The 20,183-nt window shown below is 58.6% G+C and overlaps 10 protein-coding genes across 10 annotated transcripts; 4 read left to right on the forward strand and 6 right to left on the reverse strand.

Annotated features, from left to right (window-relative positions):
* Window positions 1-125: 125 nt before the first annotated feature.
* Window positions 126-657, reverse strand: BKCO1_2000050 (60s ribosomal protein l43; the record flags this gene model as incomplete). The annotated part of the gene is made up of 5 exons (XM_020272231.1): window positions 126-189; window positions 281-411; window positions 467-511; window positions 565-584; window positions 639-657. The coding sequence occupies 5 exons, from the start codon at window positions 655-657 to the stop codon at window positions 126-128; spliced, it is 279 nt and encodes a 92-aa protein (XP_020131075.1).
* A 667-nt stretch (window positions 658-1,324) lies between these two features.
* Window positions 1,325-2,766, forward strand: BKCO1_2000051 (saccharopine dehydrogenase; the record flags this gene model as incomplete). Its single annotated transcript, XM_020272232.1, has 5 exons — window positions 1,325-1,517; window positions 1,572-1,719; window positions 1,770-1,842; window positions 1,896-2,446; window positions 2,496-2,766. The coding sequence occupies 5 exons, from the start codon at window positions 1,325-1,327 to the stop codon at window positions 2,764-2,766; spliced, it is 1,236 nt and encodes a 411-aa protein (XP_020131076.1).
* A 135-nt stretch (window positions 2,767-2,901) lies between these two features.
* On the reverse strand, window positions 2,902-3,366 carry BKCO1_2000052 (dna polymerase iii subunit delta; the record flags this gene model as incomplete). The annotated part of the gene is made up of 1 exon (XM_020272233.1): window positions 2,902-3,366. The coding sequence occupies one exon, from the start codon at window positions 3,364-3,366 to the stop codon at window positions 2,902-2,904; it is 465 nt and encodes a 154-aa protein (XP_020131073.1).
* Window positions 3,367-3,734: 368 nt separating this feature from the next.
* BKCO1_2000053 (gmp synthase) lies at window positions 3,735-4,559 on the reverse strand (the record flags this gene model as incomplete). Its single annotated transcript, XM_020272234.1, has 3 exons — window positions 3,735-4,019; window positions 4,069-4,143; window positions 4,197-4,559. The coding sequence occupies 3 exons, from the start codon at window positions 4,557-4,559 to the stop codon at window positions 3,735-3,737; spliced, it is 723 nt and encodes a 240-aa protein (XP_020131074.1).
* A 794-nt stretch (window positions 4,560-5,353) lies between these two features.
* On the reverse strand, window positions 5,354-6,786 carry BKCO1_2000054 (acetate kinase; the record flags this gene model as incomplete). The annotated part of the gene is made up of 3 exons (XM_020272235.1): window positions 5,354-6,130; window positions 6,193-6,298; window positions 6,401-6,786. 3 exons carry the CDS (start codon window positions 6,784-6,786, stop codon window positions 5,354-5,356), a joined length of 1,269 nt encoding a protein of 422 aa, XP_020131079.1.
* Window positions 6,787-7,634: 848 nt separating this feature from the next.
* Window positions 7,635-10,222, forward strand: BKCO1_2000055 (d-xylulose 5-phosphate d-fructose 6-phosphate; the record flags this gene model as incomplete). The annotated part of the gene is made up of 3 exons (XM_020272236.1): window positions 7,635-7,797; window positions 7,859-9,252; window positions 9,311-10,222. The coding sequence occupies 3 exons, from the start codon at window positions 7,635-7,637 to the stop codon at window positions 10,220-10,222; spliced, it is 2,469 nt and encodes an 822-aa protein (XP_020131080.1).
* Window positions 10,223-11,471: 1,249 nt separating this feature from the next.
* Window positions 11,472-12,842, reverse strand: BKCO1_2000056 (snare complex subunit; the record flags this gene model as incomplete). The annotated part of the gene is made up of 3 exons (XM_020272237.1): window positions 11,472-12,169; window positions 12,222-12,757; window positions 12,820-12,842. 3 exons carry the CDS (start codon window positions 12,840-12,842, stop codon window positions 11,472-11,474), a joined length of 1,257 nt encoding a protein of 418 aa, XP_020131077.1.
* A 479-nt stretch (window positions 12,843-13,321) lies between these two features.
* BKCO1_2000057 (calmodulin) lies at window positions 13,322-14,292 on the forward strand (the record flags this gene model as incomplete). Its single annotated transcript, XM_020272238.1, has 6 exons — window positions 13,322-13,324; window positions 13,400-13,456; window positions 13,570-13,585; window positions 13,783-13,908; window positions 13,978-14,190; window positions 14,258-14,292. 6 exons carry the CDS (start codon window positions 13,322-13,324, stop codon window positions 14,290-14,292), a joined length of 450 nt encoding a protein of 149 aa, XP_020131078.1.
* Window positions 14,293-15,241: 949 nt separating this feature from the next.
* On the forward strand, window positions 15,242-18,391 carry BKCO1_2000058 (uncharacterized protein; the record flags this gene model as incomplete). The annotated part of the gene is made up of 1 exon (XM_020272239.1): window positions 15,242-18,391. The coding sequence occupies one exon, from the start codon at window positions 15,242-15,244 to the stop codon at window positions 18,389-18,391; it is 3,150 nt and encodes a 1,049-aa protein (XP_020131081.1).
* A 267-nt stretch (window positions 18,392-18,658) lies between these two features.
* BKCO1_2000059 (proline racemase) lies at window positions 18,659-20,028 on the reverse strand (the record flags this gene model as incomplete). Its single annotated transcript, XM_020272240.1, has 2 exons — window positions 18,659-19,862; window positions 19,916-20,028. The coding sequence occupies 2 exons, from the start codon at window positions 20,026-20,028 to the stop codon at window positions 18,659-18,661; spliced, it is 1,317 nt and encodes a 438-aa protein (XP_020131082.1).
* Between the last annotated feature and the right edge of the window lie 155 nt (window positions 20,029-20,183).

Consider the following 20,183-nt stretch of genomic DNA (forward strand, 5'->3'; position numbering starts at 1 on the left):
AGATTCGGTCGTAATTTTGGGGTTCTATCGACTTGGTTGTCGCCGCATGCCGTGTGATGACCGGAACCCTAGACAAATAGAAAAAACCCAGACACCGTGTCGTAATTTTTCGCAAACCCAGTCCTCTAAACCTCAGCAATCTCCCTCAGACGGCGGATCGTCGACCTCGTGGCGGCGGCGGCGGGAGTACTGGTCCGTCAGTCAGTTTTTGTAATCTTCAACATCCCCTGCACTCATGTCCCGGTCCGTCCAGTGCAGGGTGGTGTCCGCCTAGACTTACGCGACGGTGTAGGCACCACCAGCGATGGTCTTCTTGCATGCGCTGCAGTTCCAGATGCCGACGGAGTGACGCTTGACGGTGGTCTTGCCGCAGAAGGTGCAGGTGTAACGGGCGTGCTGGGTGATTTCCATCTGCAATGCTGTCAGCTCCGGGTCCATGGCTCGAGAAGTGCGATTGCGCGCTTACCTTCTTCACCTGCTTACGCAGGGAAGCACCGTAGCGGGTGCCGTACTGGACTTAATTCAGCATTTGGGGTACCTGCGTTCGAGAACGGAGGAACTGACCTTGCCGGTGATGCCGACCTCTGCGACAGAATTAGCGGCTGCAAAAATCAGGAAGGATTAAGGAATGGACATACTCTTGGTACGCTTGGTCATCTTGTCGGATGGTGTGTGAGGGTTGTGAGGTCGAGGGTGTGGTCTGCAAGTCGTCCTTGACGAGAGATTTTGGCGAGGTGCGCATTTCGCAAGCCCCGGTGTGGCCGCCAAGCCGTCGCGAGCCGCTAGCCCCCATTTGGGACTAGCGCACCTCAGTCAGCACCTGGCCTCTGTGCTCGCAGGTATCCTTCCAGCATGCCGGAACCGACATGCATCTTGCGATGGCTCGTCGTATCCGTCTCTCCACTCTCAGGAACGGAACCCGATCGCAATCGTCTTTTTCTGGCCCTTTTGCATTGCTCGCGAGGATGGAATGTCGTAATGTTGCTCCTATGACGTTGCCGGCCGTCGCCATGGAGCTCCGGGCCCCGTTCTTTTGGGAGCTTGCCGCGCCTGCTTTTCACACAGCGTACGACTGCTACGCTGCATACACACCGAATCGATAGGACGCCGACTCTGGACCCCTCATTGCGTGCTCTTGATAGCTATCTCTCGCGTGACCACTCGTAATTCGCCTTCAGCACCGGCTCAAGTAATCCGCTTCGGTGCGCTTCTCCGAGGTCACAGACCAGGTCGCCGTGGCGAGCTCACTTCTTTGGTCGCTCCGAACGCCTTCTGCATACAATCCACCTGCTTCCCACCACAATTGACCTGTGTTCGCCTCAGAATGTCCAACGCTTCTCGACAGTACGAGCTGGTGCTCCTCGGAGCCACGGGCTACACCGGCAAGCTCACCGCCGAGCACATCACCACCAGCCTGCCCACTGATCTGAAGTGGGCAATTGCTGGACGCAACGAGAAGAAGCTCGCCAATGTGGCCGAAGGCTTGAAGAAACTGAACTCCGACAGGCCTCAACCTGGTAGCCTCCCAATTGACTCCGTCCGTTCCGTACCCATCTAACGTAACCGTGAAGATATCAAGGTGCTTGAGCTGAAGGGCGAGGAGCTTGACAATCTTGTGCAGAGCACTCGTCTCGTCATCAGCACTGTCGGCCCGTTCATGAAGTATGGTACCCCGGTAGTTGAGGCATGTGCTAAGCATGGCACCCACTATCTCGACTGGTGAGTCCCCCAGACGTTAACTACCATGGACGTTCCGCTAAGTACGTCAGCACGGGCGAGGTTCCCTGGGTTCTCGAAATGATTAACAAGTATCACGACGTGGCAAAGGCCAACGGAGCAATCGTAAGTTCTTCGGTATTGATACAGTCCAAGCAGACGGTTAACTTGATCTGCAGATGATCCCGCAGTCCGGCGTGGACAGTGTTCCGGCCGACCTGATCGCCTACGTCGCGGCCACGCACATCCGCCAGACTTTGGGCCTGGGCACAGCTGAGGTTCTGGATGCTGCCGAGCTGAATGCCAAACCCTCGGGCGGCACGCTTCTGACCGGCTTGTCTCTGTTCGACCACTACAGCTTGGCGCAGATTGGGAAGGCCTTGTCGCCTTTTGCCCTCTCACCCGTCCAGCCTCAGTCACGCACATCCCCCGGGGGTCTTGTATCCAAGATTTTGGGCGTGCGCCAGGACAAGGACCTTGGGTACCTTACCGATTGGGTCGGAGCCAAGGTTGATGGTGCCATTGTGGAGCGCAGCTGGGGCTTGCTGGACGGCGGCAAACTCTATGGCCCCAAGTTCTCATTCAGCGAGCACATGCCCACCAAGAGCGCTCTGAGTGGCGCTCTGGTACATTTTGGCATGGTGTTCAGCATGATGTTCCTCGCGATCCCCCCTGTCAGATGGATTGCGAAGAAGCTTATCTATCAACCTGGCGATGGCCCAGAGATGGAGTAAGTAGACCGGCGGCTAGTTGTCATTGTGCGAGCTAACAAGCATCAGATCGACCAAGAACGACTACCTGTATCACAAGGCGATAGCCACCGCAGACAGTTCCAAGGGGGAGCGTGCTGTCGTCGAGTTCAGGTTCAATGGCTCGATGTATTACTTTACCGGTCTGGCGCTTGCCGAAGCAGCCATGGTGATTCTGCGCGGAGGCGAGACAGAGGCGAAGAAGCTCGGCGGAGGCATCCTGACGCCCGCCACGCTGGGCGGCGAGTATGTGGAAAGGCTCAGGAAAGCCAACACGGAGATCCGCGTCCAGTTGCAGTAGAGGTTGGCTGCTTTGTTCCAGTAGTGCTATCTGGATGGGAAACAGGAGGTGAAGCACACTTCACAGCACGGTAGCGAACTGGATGCGTAGGCGCAATGCTCGGAATAAAAGTTTACTCATTCATTCATCCGCTCCTTACAGCTTTGCCTTCAACTTGCCCTCGTCCTTCACCATCTTCTCCAAAGCCTCGATGCCCGCCTTCGCGACCTGCTCATCTTGGGCGGGTGTGCCAGTGCTGCAACCAATCGCACCCAAGATTTCTCCGTTCGGACCCTTGACCGGGACGCCTCCGCCGATTGTGGTGAACTTTCCGCCGTTCGAGTTGTTGATACCGAAGGCGACGCCGCCGGGCCACACGGCGTCCTTGTAGGCCGATGTGGGCACGCGATGGCCAGATGCAGTGAAGGCCTTGCTGATAGCGATGTCGATGGAGGTGAGCTTTGCGCCGTCCATGCGAGAGAACTGGAGGAGGTGGAGGCCGGAATCGACGACGGCAATGTTCATGGGCACGCCGATTTCTTTGGCCTTGGCCTCGCAGGCGCGCGCGGCGGCCTGGGCGGCGCTGAGGCTCAGGGTGGGAACGGACAGCGTGACGGGCATGGCGATTGCGACCGGAGGAGAGGAGGGTGGCGTTGGGCTTGAGAGATGTGTGCAGACGACATGATCATGATGCGTTGGAGGAGCTATCACGGTGCGGGACGGGAGCTTCGCCCGAGCTCTCCCGAGTGACGTCTCCGTGTCTCGCTCATTTCGGGCGCCGTCGCGACAACCCCGCTAGTTATTCCAGCACCCGATCACAATGTCTTATCTATCGCTCACAGATACACATTATTGCGCACGAAGACAACCGTCTTATTCCCATTGCCAGCATCAGCTCCCCAGGACACTCTCCATTAGCCCGAGACCTCACGCGCAAGCTCTGGCCACGACTCGGTCGATCACAAGCCTCCTCCGCAGGATTCGCCTTCTTATTTCTCATCAACCCAGCGAAGTACGCGCTCAAAAATAGCCACGCCATCCTGCTCCCTCTCCATCTTCTTTGAGATTTCCGACAGTTGCTCAGCAGAGAACATTTGCGTGTACGCGGGCGCATCCGCCAATGCCGCTTGCGCCAGCTTTGCGTTCATCTCTGGGTGGCCCTGAAACGTCAAGATTCTGTTGTCGGGAGACTTGAAGATCTGCCTGTTCGCCGCCAGCGGCACGAATCCTGCAGCGTTCTCGGCAAGCTCGCGTCTGTGGAACTCGTGGACGTTCTGCCATGAATCAGCTCCCTGCACGGCGTCGCGGCATCGCTAAACCTACCACCTGAGCCTTTCCTTTGGCGAAGTCGAAGAACTCCGAGCCTTCTTCGGTCAGGTCCAATGTAGTAACGCCGAGCTGACTCGATTAGCGTGGACGCTGACAGTACGTTCTGACGCTCACGGGCTTACTTCAGGTCCCTTTTCCATCATAGTCAACTTGCCTCCGAGCGCGACGTTGATTGCTTGATGGCCCCAGCATATTCCAACAAGTTTGACATCCGAAGACGCAACAACAGTCCTAATAAACTCTAACTCTTGAAGCACCCATGGATCAGGCGCGTTGATGTCAGCGGTCCCTCCGCTTAGCACCACGAGATCGTATTTTTCGACGTCAGGGTAGCTCTGGCTGTCTATCGGATCGTAGAAGTCAATGACCGACTCTGGCCTGACCGCTGTGATGGTCGTGATATACGAGTCCCTCGTCTCAGGTTTGTGCTGAAGCATGTTGATCAGCACCGCGATGCGGAGCTTCGAATCAGCTTTGTGTGGCATGTTGAAAAAGACCCCTCGAAGTGTTGTCAATAAAACCTCGTTCGGACGGGACAGCTTTTGTGTCCCTCAACTGGAATGGTTTGGCAAGCCGTGAGTCCTCGGCAGTGGATACTAACAGGCAAGCAGGTCATGGCGTCATGCGGAGGTCTTATCGGCGCCCCCGCTGAGGAGCAAAAGTGGGAGAACTCCACCAGATGATCAGCAATAACTTACTAACGGCACTACATTCATTACCACACCGCGTGACAACCATAGGAGCATATTTCGACCTTCACTTACGGATTACATTCTTACATTGTAGCTTTTAGAACGAACGAAAAGAGTGTTTCCTTCATAATAGCGCGTATCGATGTCAAACGGCAAGGAAAATAACCATTTGGCATACACGGCTGTCCTTATGGCTTCTAAAAGGGCTGCGGACAGGTGGTCCTCATTCAGGAAAACACTGGTGTAGGACAACTCGCTAAAAAGTCCTTCCGTAAGTTCTCTATGGTTTATTTCCTTTTTTTGTCTGCCTCATCGAATCTCAATATACCAATGGTCACGGTCTGCAAGAATACGTCAACTTCCACAGCCATAAAATTGAGAATTGGCATTATTGGAACTCCACAATCTTCATTGCGTGTTTATCATTTCACTAAGCATGGATTCTACTAACAAAAAGAGCAGTACAATCGAGAAGCGCCGTGAAATACATCCCTAACGTACCAAACAACAGGGCCTAAGAAAAAGTGCCTCTGCAAAAACACCCGGAAACCCACGCAAAGCCATCCTGATCTCCTCACGTACACCTTTCACTTCTTGCTCTGACTCCGGAACGTCTCTGCATCCTCGGTACAGCTCCTCGCCATCTGCAACTGCTCGTCCGTACGGCAGACCAGCACCCTGTGCCTCGAGTCCGCCGCCCCCACATCCGTCACGACGCTCTCCGACCCACCGGCGCCCTCATTCTTCTCGCCATCCAGCGCGAAGCCCAGGCACCTCGCGCCCTTCACAATCCGCTCCCTCAGCCTCGCGCCCTTCTCGCCGATGCCGCCGGCGAAGACGAGCGCGTCGACGTCGCCCTCGAGCTTGAGGTAGTACGAGCCGACGTAGCCGAGCACGCGGTCGGCGAAGATGTCGAACGCCAGCCGGCACTCGGGCGCGTCGCTCGCAGAGATCTCGCCAAAGTCGGTGGTGCCCGTCAGCGCGGCCCAGCCGCTCCGCTTGTTGAGAATCTCCTCGGCCTGCGTGATGTGCATCTCCTTGGTGCTGCTGCGGCTCGGCATGCCCGCCTCGTGCGTGTAGTGGAACACGAGCGACGGGTCGATGCTGCCGCTGCGCGTCGCGCCGGGGAGCCCCGCGAGCGGCGTCAGCCCCATGGTCGTGTCCCAGGATTGCCCGTGCTTGATGACGCAGGCCGAGGCGCCGCTGCCGAGGTGGAGCGCGATGATGTTGAGGGAGCTGAGCGGCTTGGAGAGGTGCGAGGCCACGACGCGCGAGATGAAGTGGTAGGATATGCCGTGGAAGCCGTACTTGCGGAGTTTGTTGTGCTTGGCGATGCCTTGGTCGATGGGGTAGGTGCGGATGTGCTGGTGGGGGGTCAGGGAGGTGAGGCCTGGCCGGGGGTGGTGGTGATGGAGGGGGGGCTTACCTCGGGGATGGTGGAGTGGAAGGCGGAGTCGAAGTATGCAACGTTCGTGGAGGCTGGGAGCTCCTTGCCCACGGTCCGGATGATGGTGAGGGCTCCGGCATTGTGCCTGGTCATTATGGTCAACACTGGGGTGCCTCACGGTAGGGCCGGGAGATGGGGGACGCGAAAGAGGAAAACGGGACATCAGGAGTCAAGAAAAGTGACTTACAGGGGGGCCAGATCGGACAGTTTCTCAATATGATGGTATATGTTGTCGTCAATGACTTGAGCTTTGGGATAGTCACCGCCATGGACCACGCGATGGCAGACAAACTCAACATCTTCCCTACGCTTCAGCTCGGGAAGACCTTCGTCCTTCAGCAGATGCTCGATAATGTACTTGAAGGCCTCTTCCTGGGACTTTCCACCTCCGAGCTCTTTGTTCTTTATTTTTTGGTCGCCGCGCTCGTATGTCAACTTGGCTGGGGGTGCAGTGAGTCCAGAGATGGAAACCTCGGCAAGCTGCTTCAATTCGTCCGGATTGCCGTTGGAGGCGTAAACAGACACCTTGACCGAGGAAGAGCCCGCATTTGCGGAGAGGATGATTTTGGTCATGGCAGGCAGATTGGGTGAATTGCAGTCGTCGGGGCCCTTTGCGGTAGTCAGAAGGCACAGAGCAGCGATGGTGGGGGGAGTGTGCTGACCAGAGGCTGGTAGGCTGGTTGGTAATGAGCTTCGCCGCAGGGAGTGGGGCCCAATCGTCGACGGCTCCGCGGAAGCGACGCGGGGCAACAGATGCGAAGGCACGCAGGGACAAATAATGCACAGCCAGAAGCAATAATAATGCAACCGAAGACTGAGCAGCAGGCGTCGGGCGACACGCAGGCTCTCCAAGCCCCCGTCTTATACTGGCCGCTCGCGCTCACCCCACGTCTCATGCCTGGCGGAGGAGCGAAGCTGGGCGAGCCATGGCAGGGCAGGGCAGGGCAGGGCTAGATGGATCCAGCCTACGGAACTCGCCAACCCGGCAAGCCGGCTGCGCTGTTCCCCGTCCCCCGCCGTCCCCCGTTCCCCGAGCTCGACGTCAGCAGCGCCTGGACTGCCATCATCCCCGCCATTCTGCGGCTCCTCCACTCAGCCCTACGCCCGCGGCCCAGCTGGCTGACTTGCGGGCCCGCAAATATGTCAAGCTTCATGCTGCTGCCAGGATACTCGTCCACGCCACCCCGGCTTGCTTGCGCTGCCTCTCTGTTTCCTCACGCCAACCACAGCTGTTTCCCTAATCGGGTGAGCCGACATACATGATGATGCCGTCATATGTGGTCATAGCTCCTCAATGCTCCTCATACGAGTACACGCTCGAACTTCACGTCGCTGTCCACTGACTCACCATTTTTATTCTGCGCTTCCTCTTCTTCGTTGCAATCCGCACTGGCTGCGCTGCATCTCGTCAGCCCATCACAATGCCTGGAGAAGTCATTGACCGCCCCAACCCAGAGCCTCTTCCCTCACACCTTCCCGACCATGTCATCGACTTGGCCGTCAAGCTCGACAAGACCGCTCTCCCTGAGCTTGACAATGCTCAGCTCCATGCCTTTCGCCGCGCGGCTGCCTATATTGCTGCAGGTACTTCCACATTTCCCATGAAAATATATCGGGTGGAAACTGTCCTGACTTGCCTTTGTAGCCATGATCTTCCTTCGGGACAACGCCCTGCTTGAACGAGACCTGACCTTTGACGACATCAAGCCACGCTTACTGGGCCACTGGGGCACTTGCCCCGGGCTCATTCTCGTCTACTCCCACCTGAACTATCTGATCAAGAAGCATCATCTCGACATGATCTACGTTGTTGGTCCCGGTCATGGCGCTCCTGCCCTCCTGGCCGCTCTCTGGTTGGAGGGCTCTATGGGTAGGTTCTACCCGGAATACGCCCGCACGAAGCAGGGCCTTCACAACTTGATAACCAGATTCTCCACTCCCGGCGGTCCACCAAGCCATATAAACGCCGAAACTCCAGGCGCTATCCATGAGGGAGGCGAACTCGGCTATGCGCTCGGCGTGTCCTTTGGCGCCGTCATGGACAAGCCCGACTTGATTGTACCATGCATTGTTGGCGATGGCGAGGCCGAGTCCGGCCCCACTGCAGCCGCATGGCACGGCTACAAGTATATTGATCCTGCCGAGTCTGGTGCTGTGCTCCCCATCGTCCATGTCAACGGTTTCAAGATATCCGAACGCACCATTTATGGTTGCATGGATGACAAAGAACTCGTGGCTCTCTTCGCTGGCTATGGCTACCAACCACGCATTGTCAAGGACCTCAACGACATCGATGCCGACTTGGGTAACTCTATGGATTGGGCTCTCTCTGAAATCAGGAGAATCCAAACTGCCGCTCGCTCGGGCAATCCAATCTCGAAGCCTCGGTGGCCGGTTCTTATCCTGCGGACACCCAAGGGCTGGTCTGGGCCAAAGAAGGTTGATGGTGAAATTGTCGAAGGGTCTTTCCGCGCCCATCAAGTTCCACTTGCCAAGGCAAAGAGTGACCCTGAGCACTTGAAACAGCTACAGCAGTGGCTCGAAAGCTACAAACCTGGAGAGCTCTTCTGCACCGACGGCACCCCCAATGACACGGTACTGGAGATGATCCCAGAGAAAGACCACAAGAAGCTCGGGCAAGTCAAGGAAACCTACAAGCCCTACGAAGGCGTCAATTTGCCAGACTGGAAGAAGTTTGCCGCTGAGAAAGGTGGAGAAGCAAGTTGCATGAAGGCCATCGGCGAGTTGCTTGACGAATCTCTGGTTCAAAACCCCAAGACCCTGCGAATATTCTCACCAGATGAGCTTGAGAGCAACAAGCTTAACGAAGTCTTCAAAAACACTGGCAGAAACTTTCAATGGGACGAATTCTCCCGCTTCCAGGGCGGACGTGTCGTGGAAATCCTATCAGAGCACTGTTGTCAAGCGTTCATGCAGGGATACACTCTAACAGGACGAGTCGCCTTGTTCCCATCCTACGAAAGCTTCCTCGGTATTGTCCACACAATGATGGTTCAATACGCAAAATTCATAAAGATGGTGAGTCATTGAGCTAAGAAAAGGCCTTTAGTATGCCCCACACTAACCGCCCAAGTAGGCCAGAGAGTGCCGCTGGAGGGGAGATGTCGCCTCCATCAACTACATTGAGACGTCCACGTGGACAAGGCAAGAGCACAATGGGTTTTCTCACCAAAACCCATCGTTCATCGGAGCCGTGCTGAACTTGAAGCCTGCGGCAGCTCGAGTCTATCTCCCCCCGGACGCCAACTGCTTTCTGTCCACTCTTGACCACTGCCTCCGTTCCAAGAACTATGTGAACTTGATGGTCGGCTCCAAGCAGCCTACGCCCGTCTTCCTCGACCCGGAAGAAGCTGAAGCCCATTGTCGTGCTGGCGCCGGCGTGTTCAAGTTTTGCAGCACAGACTCTGGCCGCGATCCTGATGTCGTGCTCGTCGGTGTCGGTGTTGAGCTCACTTTCGAAGTCGTGAAAGCCGCAGAGCTTCTCCGCGAGATCGCGCCCACGCTCCGCGTTCGTGTCGTCAATGTGACTGACCTCATGGTCTTGAGTCTGGATGGCTCGCACCCGCACAGTTTCGGCTCGCAAGCCTTCAACGCGCTCTTCACGTCGAACCGACCCATCCATTTCAACTATCATGGCTACCGCAATGAGCTTGCGGCCTTGCTCTTCGGCCGGCCGCAAATCGACCGCGTGACGATTGAGGCGTATCGCGAGGAGGGCACCACAACAACACCGTTCGACATGATGCTCGCCAACAACGTCTCTCGGTATCACGTTGCGCTCAGAGCGCTCGAAGGCGCAGAGCAATGCAACAGGGACGTGCGGCTAGATTTTGTGCGGCTACACACGGACATTCAGCATCGCATCGTGAAAGCCCGGCAATATATCTATGAGGACGGTCAGGATCCGCAAGGGACTTACGACCTGCCATCGTTTGAAGGCTTCACCAAGGATGCGGGCAGCGGTGGCGGTGTACTCACCGAGGGATAGATATTGGCTCAGCATCAACGGCTGGAAGATGACGATCCTGACATGACCTAGCGATGATGTGCGAAGATGTCTTTGGCTTCGGTTCTCTATCATTTTCCCTTTTTCCCCCTTATGATCGAGACGGTTCTTTTGTAGACCCGTAGATTATAATGCCTAGCACTCTTATTGGATACATACGCGCTTCGCAGTCTTGGGACCCGAGCAGACGGTCGGTTGCCCTGGCTCTGACATATGGACCTGCATGCATTGGCATCCATCCCCACAGTTTTTGCTGCTGCCGTGGCATGTTTCAAACGCACAGCCCCGCGCCTCGCCTTACCTTAACCCTCCTGCAGATTGCATGTAGATACGATGACGTTTGTTTGAAGAAAATCAATGGAAAACGGAAACTCCCATTCATTCGTGATTCATCACTCCTTTTCTCCTTCTTCTTTCCGCTCATTTTCGCTGACCCCCCTGATGGCTATCTGCCAAAATTAAACACATCGCTAACGTGATGATGTGGCCCCCAAAGGAAAAGGAAATAAGACGGTAGAGAAAAAGATAAATAGAATGCTGAAGTTCAATGAGATACATTTTCCTCCACTGGCTCTCTCCACTGCTGCAAAGCTCTCCATCGCCAAAGATAGCAGCAGCAAAAACGCGGGGGCCGTGTTTGCTCGCTTATGTGTTACTGCGTAGGAGAAGCCGAAAGTTTAACTTATTAGTTTCTTTGGTGCGAGGCGATGCGAGGCGATGCGAGCGAGCGAGCGAGGAGAGGGAGGGGAGGGAGCGAGAGAGCACGGGGAACGCCTTTCGCGTATCTTGCATCATCATCGTCGTCATCATCAGGCCCCGGCGGTGCTGGGCTACGTATCGTGGCTGTCTTTCCCGAAAGGAAAAGAAAGAAGAAGCATCTTGTCGGGTGCGGCGCACGGGATACGAGGTCGAGGCTGTGTTGCGTGTGTGTGTGTGTGTGTGTGCCCATCTCTCTTTACCGCGGGGTCGGTGAAGGCGAAAGCGGTGTGTGTTGAGTATACGACGACGGAGTTAGGGCTGAGCGAGGGAAATTGGTTGCCTGTTCTGTGCCTGTCTACAGGGGCGGCACTTTCGTAGCAGGGATGCAACAGTTGCGGTTCCGCGGTTCCGGGTGACCATTTAAGAGTATTTTGGTATAATTCGTCGTTCGCTGTTCTTACTCTACTGCTACATGACGCTAAGAGATATGACAGCGCGTGCCGTTGCTCTAATTAAAAAAAAAATTCCGAGATCACAACAATGCCATGACATCATCAACCGTCTGCCGTAGTTTGCGCTTGCGCCGGCGCAACCGTTCTCTGCTTCTCCCGTCGGGTGCGCCTACGCCGCGTCTCAGCACTGTCCTGCCGTCAATTACGCCGAGACGTTCTGCGGGCGTGTCTGGTTCGGATGGCGGATCCGGTGCGACTGGTGGTTCCGGTTGCGAAGGCGGAACAACGGGCGGTGGACTCGCGCTGGTACTACCGCTCCGAGTGCCCATCTTCAATCCGAGAAGAATGAAGGCCCCGACAATTAAGATGACAAGCAGAAGCATCGCTTTCCGCTTGACTGTCCGCTTTTGGTAGTTCGTTGCTACCGTGAGCTCTTTGTCCGCAGCTTTGACGTCCGTGGTCATGCGTTCTACGTTGTAGTCTATGCGATCCAGCATGCTGCCTTGATCAATGATCATGGTTTGTAACTCTTGGAATATCGAGGCAAGGTCGATGATGCCCTTTGCAATCTCGTCGATCTCCCGTTCACGCTGCGCAATGATTGCCTCATTGGCGTCTTTACGGACATGGGAACGGACTTGAGCGGTTTGTTGGAGAGTGGCGCGGGACAGAGAAGTATCGTCGTAGGATTCCTGAAGGGAAGGATCGGTGTATGGGTTCTGAGGGCCGGGTGAATTGGTACGTGAGGGTGAGGATAGGCCGCCGAGGGTGCGAAGTTCTTCAAGAATGGTCAGTCATGTCCTTGCAATCAAAAGGAGTGGAGTACACACTCCTCAAGTAGGCCGACTGCTTTTTGCGGAAAGCTGCGCTGGAGTCGCCGACACGCGAGGCCAAGGAGACTTTGAGGTTCCGTGCCATAACCTCCTCGCCCTTGCTAGTGCCGCCCTCGCGCTGAGCGCTCTCGCGCAGCATGGCATCGACACGCTTGATCGCATTCTGGCAGCTCTGGTAGCCCCGGGTTATCTCTTGCGTAAGGCGCTCTATCTCGCGCTCCTCGCGCTTCTTGACGTCGTCATCGTCGAATCCCGGCAGTACGTGCTTCTGGTGTAGCTGATCGAGGCGCTTCGTCTGCCCGGATATGTCCTGCAGCTTTTCCGTGACCTCGTCCTGAATGTCCAGCCAGCGCGGCGGCAGCACGTCCATCTCGATGACGGCATCGCCGTCGTTCGGATCGTCGTAGGCGGACATGAGCCCGCGGCGCTCGTCGTTAAGGGCGGCATTGTCGGCGAAGCCATTCGAGGGGCCGCCATAGAGTGGCTTCCGCTTGGCAGGGTGGTGCGAGTACGACTGGCGGTAGGAGATGAAGCTGGAGCTTGGGTCAGCACAAAAGGGCCGGGGAGCGGGCTGCGGGTTGCGGGCGGGACGGACAGGTTGGTGCGGTCGCGCCACATGGCTTGGGCGGTGGGGGAGGCGTGAGGGACTGAATCGTCAGCGCGTCCAGCGCATCGCTGAGCCCGGGGGGTGGGAGTCTGGGTAGGGCACTGGGGCTTTCGGGGCGGGAGCTGCTTCACATGCCGGCTGGTGGTGGTCGCAGCGCGCTGTCTGGGCTGTCGTGGCTGCTGCTCCGGGGCGGCAACGTAATTTGCTAGGGCTCAGCGGCGCGCCATTCGCCGGGGGCAGCGCAGGGCTGGCGGCCAAGCGTGCGTGCTGGTCCCGCCTGCTGGCCCGGGGCGCGCGCCCCAGCAAGAGACACCAAGCAGCAATCCTCATCCTGATCGTCTCCTCAGCCGCAACAACACGCCGACTGCTATAACAGCTGTCCGTTCGCCTCGCAGCCCCGCCCGCACCGACTCCCACCGCTCTCCCACCCGCACGCTTTCTCAGTCCCCTCTCCTGCAACCCCCCACCCCACCACCGCAGCACAACAACAATGGTGCGTCGCTACTGATACCCCGCCTGTGCGAAACATTGTTCGGTCCCAACGCCCGCTGACTCCACGCTCGACCAGGCCGACTCTCTTACCGAGGAGCAAGTTTCCGAGTTCAAGGAGGCCTTCTCCCTCTTTGTAAGTCTCTCGTCTCCTGTCCTGCACCGCGCGGCTGCCCTGCCTGCCTGCCCGGTCTCCTGGCTGTTGTCAGCCTGTCGAACCCCCTACTAATATGCTTTTCTCCACTGCAGGACAAGGACGGTGATGGTATGTACCCTGTGCGCTCATTTCCCGCGCCCTGCGCGCTCTCGTGCCCTCGCCGACGCGTTTGGCTGCCGGCGTGGGCTGCCGACCGCTTCTTGCCAGCCTTGCCCCACCTGCTGTTTTCACGACTCACGACATTGCACGCGAACAATTGGCACTGCGACCGCGGAACGCGCAACGGCTGACCGGACGCGATGCAGGACAAATCACCACCAAGGAGCTCGGCACCGTCATGCGCTCGCTGGGCCAGAACCCCAGCGAGTCCGAGCTGCAGGACATGATCAACGAGGTCGACGCCGACAACAACGGCACCATTGACTTCCCCGGTACGATTCTCCCCCCCTCTCCCACTGACGACGGCTCGCGAAGAAGACGGCGCTGACGAGGAAACGCAGAGTTCCTGACGATGATGGCCCGCAAGATGAAGGACACCGACTCGGAAGAGGAGATCCGCGAGGCATTCAAGGTCTTCGACCGCGACAACAACGGCTTCATCTCCGCCGCCGAGCTCCGTCACGTCATGACTTCGATCGGTGAGAAGCTGACCGACGACGAGGTTGACGAGATGATCCGCGAGGCGGACCAGGACGGCGATGGCAGGATCGACTGTAAACATCCCTTTCCCCGCCGCGCAAGGCTGGCGATTGAACCGTGCGGCTGACATTGCACGTGCAGACAACGAGTTTGTGCAGCTTATGATGCAGAAGTAAGCGCGGCCGCCGGGCTGGCGCCATGTTTCGAGAATGAACGACGACTTGATGCTCTTTGGTACGGCGGCGGCAGGGGATCGACCGGCGTGCAGCTGAACCGGTCTTAGCGGAGCAGCGGTCCGCGTCGAATTTCCCGGTTTCTTTTGGGCCACGTTCCCATCAGACATTCTTCAATCCCATCACTCCTCGCACGATTGGTCGTTTCGATTCTCTTTCTTGCATGTGATTTTTCGCGATTGAGTGCTTGGCTCGGGACTCCTGGTCAGCGCTTTCTGCTTTGCTCAGTGGGAATTCACAGTAGATGGATTTTTGATATCACCAGGTAGCAGCATACAGTCTTCGTCTCTGGCGTGCCCCTTGGTCTCTAGTACACGCGAAGGCTTGTTGGCAACGTTTGCCAAGGCACCCTGCGTTTTTACTAGCGAGCCCTGCGCGTGGCGTTTGAGCTTCCGTTAATGCCTCGGCACCTTGGGAAGGATTCACCGTCCGCCTTGGCCGTTCAAGAATCAATCCGCAGACGACAGCCCAGCCTTGATTACTGACAGGGGATCGATTGTCTCTACTGTTTCACATATTTCCAGCTTTATCACGGTTTCCAGGAGTGACGTTCTCTACCAATGCTGCTTTGTTCTCATGGACGCTCGCGACCTGAAGTTGCTCGATCCGGACATTTCTACGAGAACGGGCAGACAAAGACATCAATGGCATTTGTTCAACTGACCTCGCAATATGCATCGCGAATCCACCACGGCTGCAGTCGTCCGGCTCTCTCCATTCGCGCAGCAGCCCCAAGTCGGTTTTTGTCATGGAGCACCATACCAGCGTACCCCGGTTTCGCGACTTTGACGGCCTGACATGGCGCGAGTGGAAAGAAAAATGCCAACCCCAGTGGATTGCCTTCCAGAACTCAGTCAACGACAATAATCGCAGCCGAGTGCGTCGGCTGGCAATGAACCACTGGTGCACATTCAAGGACTATAAATGGGTCGAAGAGAACCTACCAAAGCTGACCGAGCTGGACCTAAGCGACTTACAGGATACCATGTTCTGCGATGATGACTTCTTCGATGGCTCCCATCCCACTACCGACATTCAGGGAAACCCATCGACGATAACCAAGGACCTCGAGACGTACGAACAGTTGCGCAGCCTCAAGGCGCTGTGGGGCCGTCTCGAGAAACTTTGGGTCAGGCACTGGGGCTGCGACCGGCTGCACAACTGGAAGCACAGGTCCGACGACTACGACAAGACCGACGCCGATGCGGAAATCCGCAGCCGTCGCAAGGCGGAGGCGGCCGACTTGGACGTCACGTCAGTGATCGCGGAGTGCAGCAAGCTCCGGACACTTGCCATCAGGGGGCCCTCGCTCAGTCCGGCGCTGAGCAGACTGTGGCGTCCGCGTCGAGCGTGCGCAGAGGACGACGGAGGCTCGCACGCGCATTTCTGCACAATCGTAAAGGGACTCGAGGACAACGCACCGGACTCTCTGCGGGCGATTGAGTTCTACCAGGCTGAGTTTGCGCCGCGCATGGTTGGGATGTTGCGGGAGCGGACGAACATCAGAAGGGTCTCTGTCTCTTTTGGAGATGTGCTTCGTCGGTTTGCCTCGGGGCGGGAAGCGGATGTTCGTAGAGACGATGCGGGCGAGGATGAGGTCGAAAACGTGGTGCTTTCAGGAAGCCAGTCAACTGCTCGTGATAACGCCTTGTGCGAGTACGAGAAATCAACCGAAGGAGTTGAGAAAGGGCGATTTCACGAGTCACTCGCTGTGGAGCTGTTTCCACCGCAGAGGACAGTCAGACAACTACAGAACGGAGAGACCAGGGATTATCTTCACCAATGGGCAAATAGTCAACTACCAGCAGAGAGACAACCTGGGCCTGACTACGTCTTGAACGACAAAAGTGCACTGGTGGCGGAATACCTGCTGACCAACAGACATGAGAGCCCAGTCCCCGGCTTGAACCACTTCCTGATCCAGTTGGCCGACGCTTTCAATCACTGCGACAGCCTCTCTTGCAACGATCAAGAATTCATGAACGAGATCCCCGTCAGCCCTTTCTCCTTCATCAGCTCAGGCCCGCATCTTTCACAGTCCTCCCTCACCGGCATCTTCGGAGACGCGAAAGACGACCGATCCATCCAAGCATTCCGCCTCCTCCACCAGCGCTTCGGCTGGGCACCGCTCTGGGACGTCGATCCCCTCTTCGACGCCCACAACTTCCCATGGAACGTAGGCATCGAGCTCCCAACACTTGAGGGGGAAGACCAAACGCAAACCATCGCCCGCCGCCTCGTCGCCCCCATCCTCGGCGCCCTCCACGCACTGTCCCACGCCGGCATCCCCGTCCGCCTCCTCGTCGGCAACCGGCCTCGCTCCTGTTTCCCCAACGCAGGCCTGTACTGGGGCGCCACCGTCGTGGGACATCCCGCCGACCGTGACTACGCCTCATGGCTCACCATCCCCGTCGACGATGCCGACCTCGTCCGCCGTGACGACGGCTCGTCGCGGCGTACTACTACTCCCTCGGCTACTGCCACGGTGGCAGAGACTCAGCCGCTGCGAAAGGAAGAAGAGGGGAAGGAGAAGGAGAAGAAGGGCCGGCAGCTCGCCCTCGATGCAGCCGCCGGCGCCGATTCCGTCGACACATCTACCACGACGTCGATGATGACGACGGCCGCCGCCACTGCCGCCGCCGATCCCAACACCATCGCCGCGTGTGCGGACGAGCTGGTGATCCGCTACCAAGACTGGACAGGACCAGTAGCGGAGGAAGAAGGAGAGGAGGAAGGAGAAGAGAAAGAAAAAGAAGAAGAACACGGCCTAACCCCAACCCCAACCCCGGCCTCAGCCCCAGCCCCAGCCCCAACCCCAACCCCAACACCAGCCGCCTCCTCCACCCCCGCCAACCCAAACCCAAACCCAAACCCAGGCCCCGACCACCGCAGCGCCATCTTCCTCGCCCGCGAGGCCCGCGGCTGGCAGGCGTGGTGGCGGCGGGCGGCGCTGCGCTTCACGCGGCTGCGCCGGCTGCGCGTGCGCATGCCCCGCTGCTTCGACGCGTACGACAGCCCGAGCTTGGCGGCGCTGTTGCTGTTGCTGGTGCCATTGCCGCCGAAGCGGCGGGGCTCGGGACGGCGGGGCTCGGGACGGCGGGACTCGGGACGGCGGGACTCGGGACGGTGGAGGGAGGGGCAGCGGGGAGGTGGGCAGCAGGGAGATGGGGGGAGGTGGGGGAGGTGGGGGGTTGTGTTTGGGAGGGGGGAGGTGGTCGGGGCGGGGGATGGGGAGGGAGATGGGAGGGCGGTTGAGAGGGGGGAGGGTGGGGTGGAGTTTATCGTGAGGGAGTGGGCGAGGAGGGGTGGGGCGAGGGATGTGGTGTTTGAGGAGGGGCCGGAGGAAGAGGGGGAGGAGGTGAGGAGGAGTAGCGACGGGGTTGTGGCGGAGGAGGAGGCCGCCGTGGCAGGGTGGTGGAGGGAGATGAGGGTGAGGCAGGGGAGGAGGTTGTGGAGGGAGTTTGTGAGGGTTGCAGAGGAGTTGGGTTTGCTGGATGAACGCATCTCGTCGACAGTGGTGGGTCGGGGCGAGACGACGTCGACTACGCAAGTCAAAGCGACTCCAGGCGACGACGACGACGACGACGACGACTACGACGACGAAGGGTTGGACCAGCTGCTGTTTGGTGAATCCTTTGCGGTTTCTAATGGCCAGTTACAAGTGCCGGAAACGCAGCCTCCTCGTGTTCTTACTCCCATCACGCCAGAGAAGACCCCGACACCTCCGCCAGAGCAGATGCCGTCTTCTACGCCAGCACCGACCCCGCCACCTCCGTTAGAAGCACCGGAGATCTCGCTTGTATCGGCAGAGGTGAAGCAGAGCGAAGATGTGGCGGAGCTGAAGCCGTCGTCCAATCCAAAAAGACCTCGAAAGAGAGGCGCCACTCCGAAGAAGCAATCCAATGCCGGCAGCAAGCGGACGAGATTGAGTAAGGATCAAGAGCCTGAGATAATGGAAGGGTCGTCTCCTCCGCCGCCCAAGAAGGCAAAGACTAGGAAGAAGTCGAGATGGGAGAGGGAGTTGGAGTTGCTCCAAAGTTGAAATCGGGCTCTGGCGGGAGGAGTGTTGCATGGCGAAATTCTATCACGCTCAGATTCGTTTGGTTCTCTTTTTCAAACCATTATACACCGTCTTTTCTAACCCGAGACGATTCCACATTGAGATGAAATACCACATGTTGATCCCACGGGCAGTTTCTCCATATACCCCCAAATCACCATAAAAGCCAACCCCCAACCACCAACCTTCCCCTACCGTCTAAGGGAGGGGAGGGGGAAAAAGACAAAGCCCACAAGGCACCCAGCCAGCTCACCCCCCCAACGCCTCAAACGAAAACCCAGCCCCGATCTCATCCCCCTCCTCCACCACAAACACATGGCACCCCGTATAACTCGCCCACCCACTAACCTCGACCCTCACCCCCTTGACCACTTCCCGTCCCCCCTCTTCCCCCCCACCCCCACCCGCCGTACCAACCTCGACCTCGACCTCCTCCACCGCCCTCCCCACGAACCCCCCTTCCCCCCCACCACCAAACCCATTCGACACGAGACTATGATACGCCCACCCCTCGCCGACGCGCCGCTCCCCCCTCGCCACCGCCAGCGCCACCCGCGCCTGCACCCCGCTCCCCGTCGGGCTGCGGTCGACCTGGCCGTCGCCGAAGACGCACAGGCCCGTCTCCGCGCCCGCGCAGCCGTCCAAGACGCGACCCGCGCCGGGTTCGGTCACGAAGACCGAGTACACCGTCGACTGCTGCAGTTCGGCGGGAACGCCCGGGTCGAGGTGCGACTGCAGCGTGCGGCGGAGCGCGGGGTCGGCGTTGAAGGCGCGTTTGAGGGATGTGGCGGCGCGGCGGAGGGCGGGGATCTGGGATGGAGAAGTGGCGGTGAGGGCGGTGGCGGGGAAGCCGAGGGCGGGGGCGGGGACGATGAGGGAGAAGGCGCCGCCGTAGGAGAGGGCGGCGGAGGCGATGCGGGTGGTGTGGGCGGGGAGTTGGGGCCAGCGGAGGGAGGGGGGGATGGGGATGCAGGGGGGCGGGGAGTGGGGGCGGAGGGCGAAGCTGGGGACGGAGAGGTAGGTTATGCGGGGGCGGGAGGGGTCGGTGCGGAAGGTGGTGGGGGTGGAGGGGGAGGAGGAGGAGGAAGAGGAAGAGGTTTGGACGGCGGGCACGGTGACGCGGACGAGGCCGCAGGGGACGTGGAGGCGCAGCTCGAGGGTGCGGGTGGCGGGGTCGAAGGGCAGGTCGGGGCGGCGGGGGAAGATGGAGGGGTCGTCGCAGTCGACGAGCAGGCGGGCGAGGGCGATGGTGGCGTGGCCGCACATGGTGCTGTAGCCCTCGTGGGTCAGGAAGAGGGCGCCCATGTGGGCGGCGCCGGCGTCGACCAGCTCGGTGGACGGGCGCAGCACGGCGCCGTACATGTCGGGGTGGCCGCGCGGCTCGAACATGAGGCTGCGGCGGATGTGGTCGTGCTCGGCGAGCGCCGTGGCTCGCTGCTCGAGCAGGGTGCCGCTGGGCGGAATCAGTTTGGCTGGCGAGGCTGCGGACGACGGGCGGAGCCGTACGTGATGTCTGGGAAGCCCGAGTACACGATCCTGGCCGGCTCTCCGGTCGTGTGCATGTCAATCGTCTTGATCTCTCGCGCCACTGATGGGCGGATGAAGGACGGGACGGCCATGGTGCAAGTTGTGATCTAGGCGTGGTAGGTGTATATGAGTAGGTAGTATGGGGAGGTGTGCATGTCGGTTCCTCCAAGTCAACTAGCAAATGACGGGTTTATATGCTGGCTGGCATCGCGCGCCCTATGCAGTACATGCATGCATGAACGGGCGA

The sequence above is a fragment of the Diplodia corticola genome, assembly GCF_001883845.1.
Source record: "Diplodia corticola strain CBS 112549 chromosome Unknown scaffold20, whole genome shotgun sequence".
NCBI lineage: Eukaryota > Fungi > Ascomycota > Dothideomycetes > Botryosphaeriales > Botryosphaeriaceae > Diplodia > Diplodia corticola.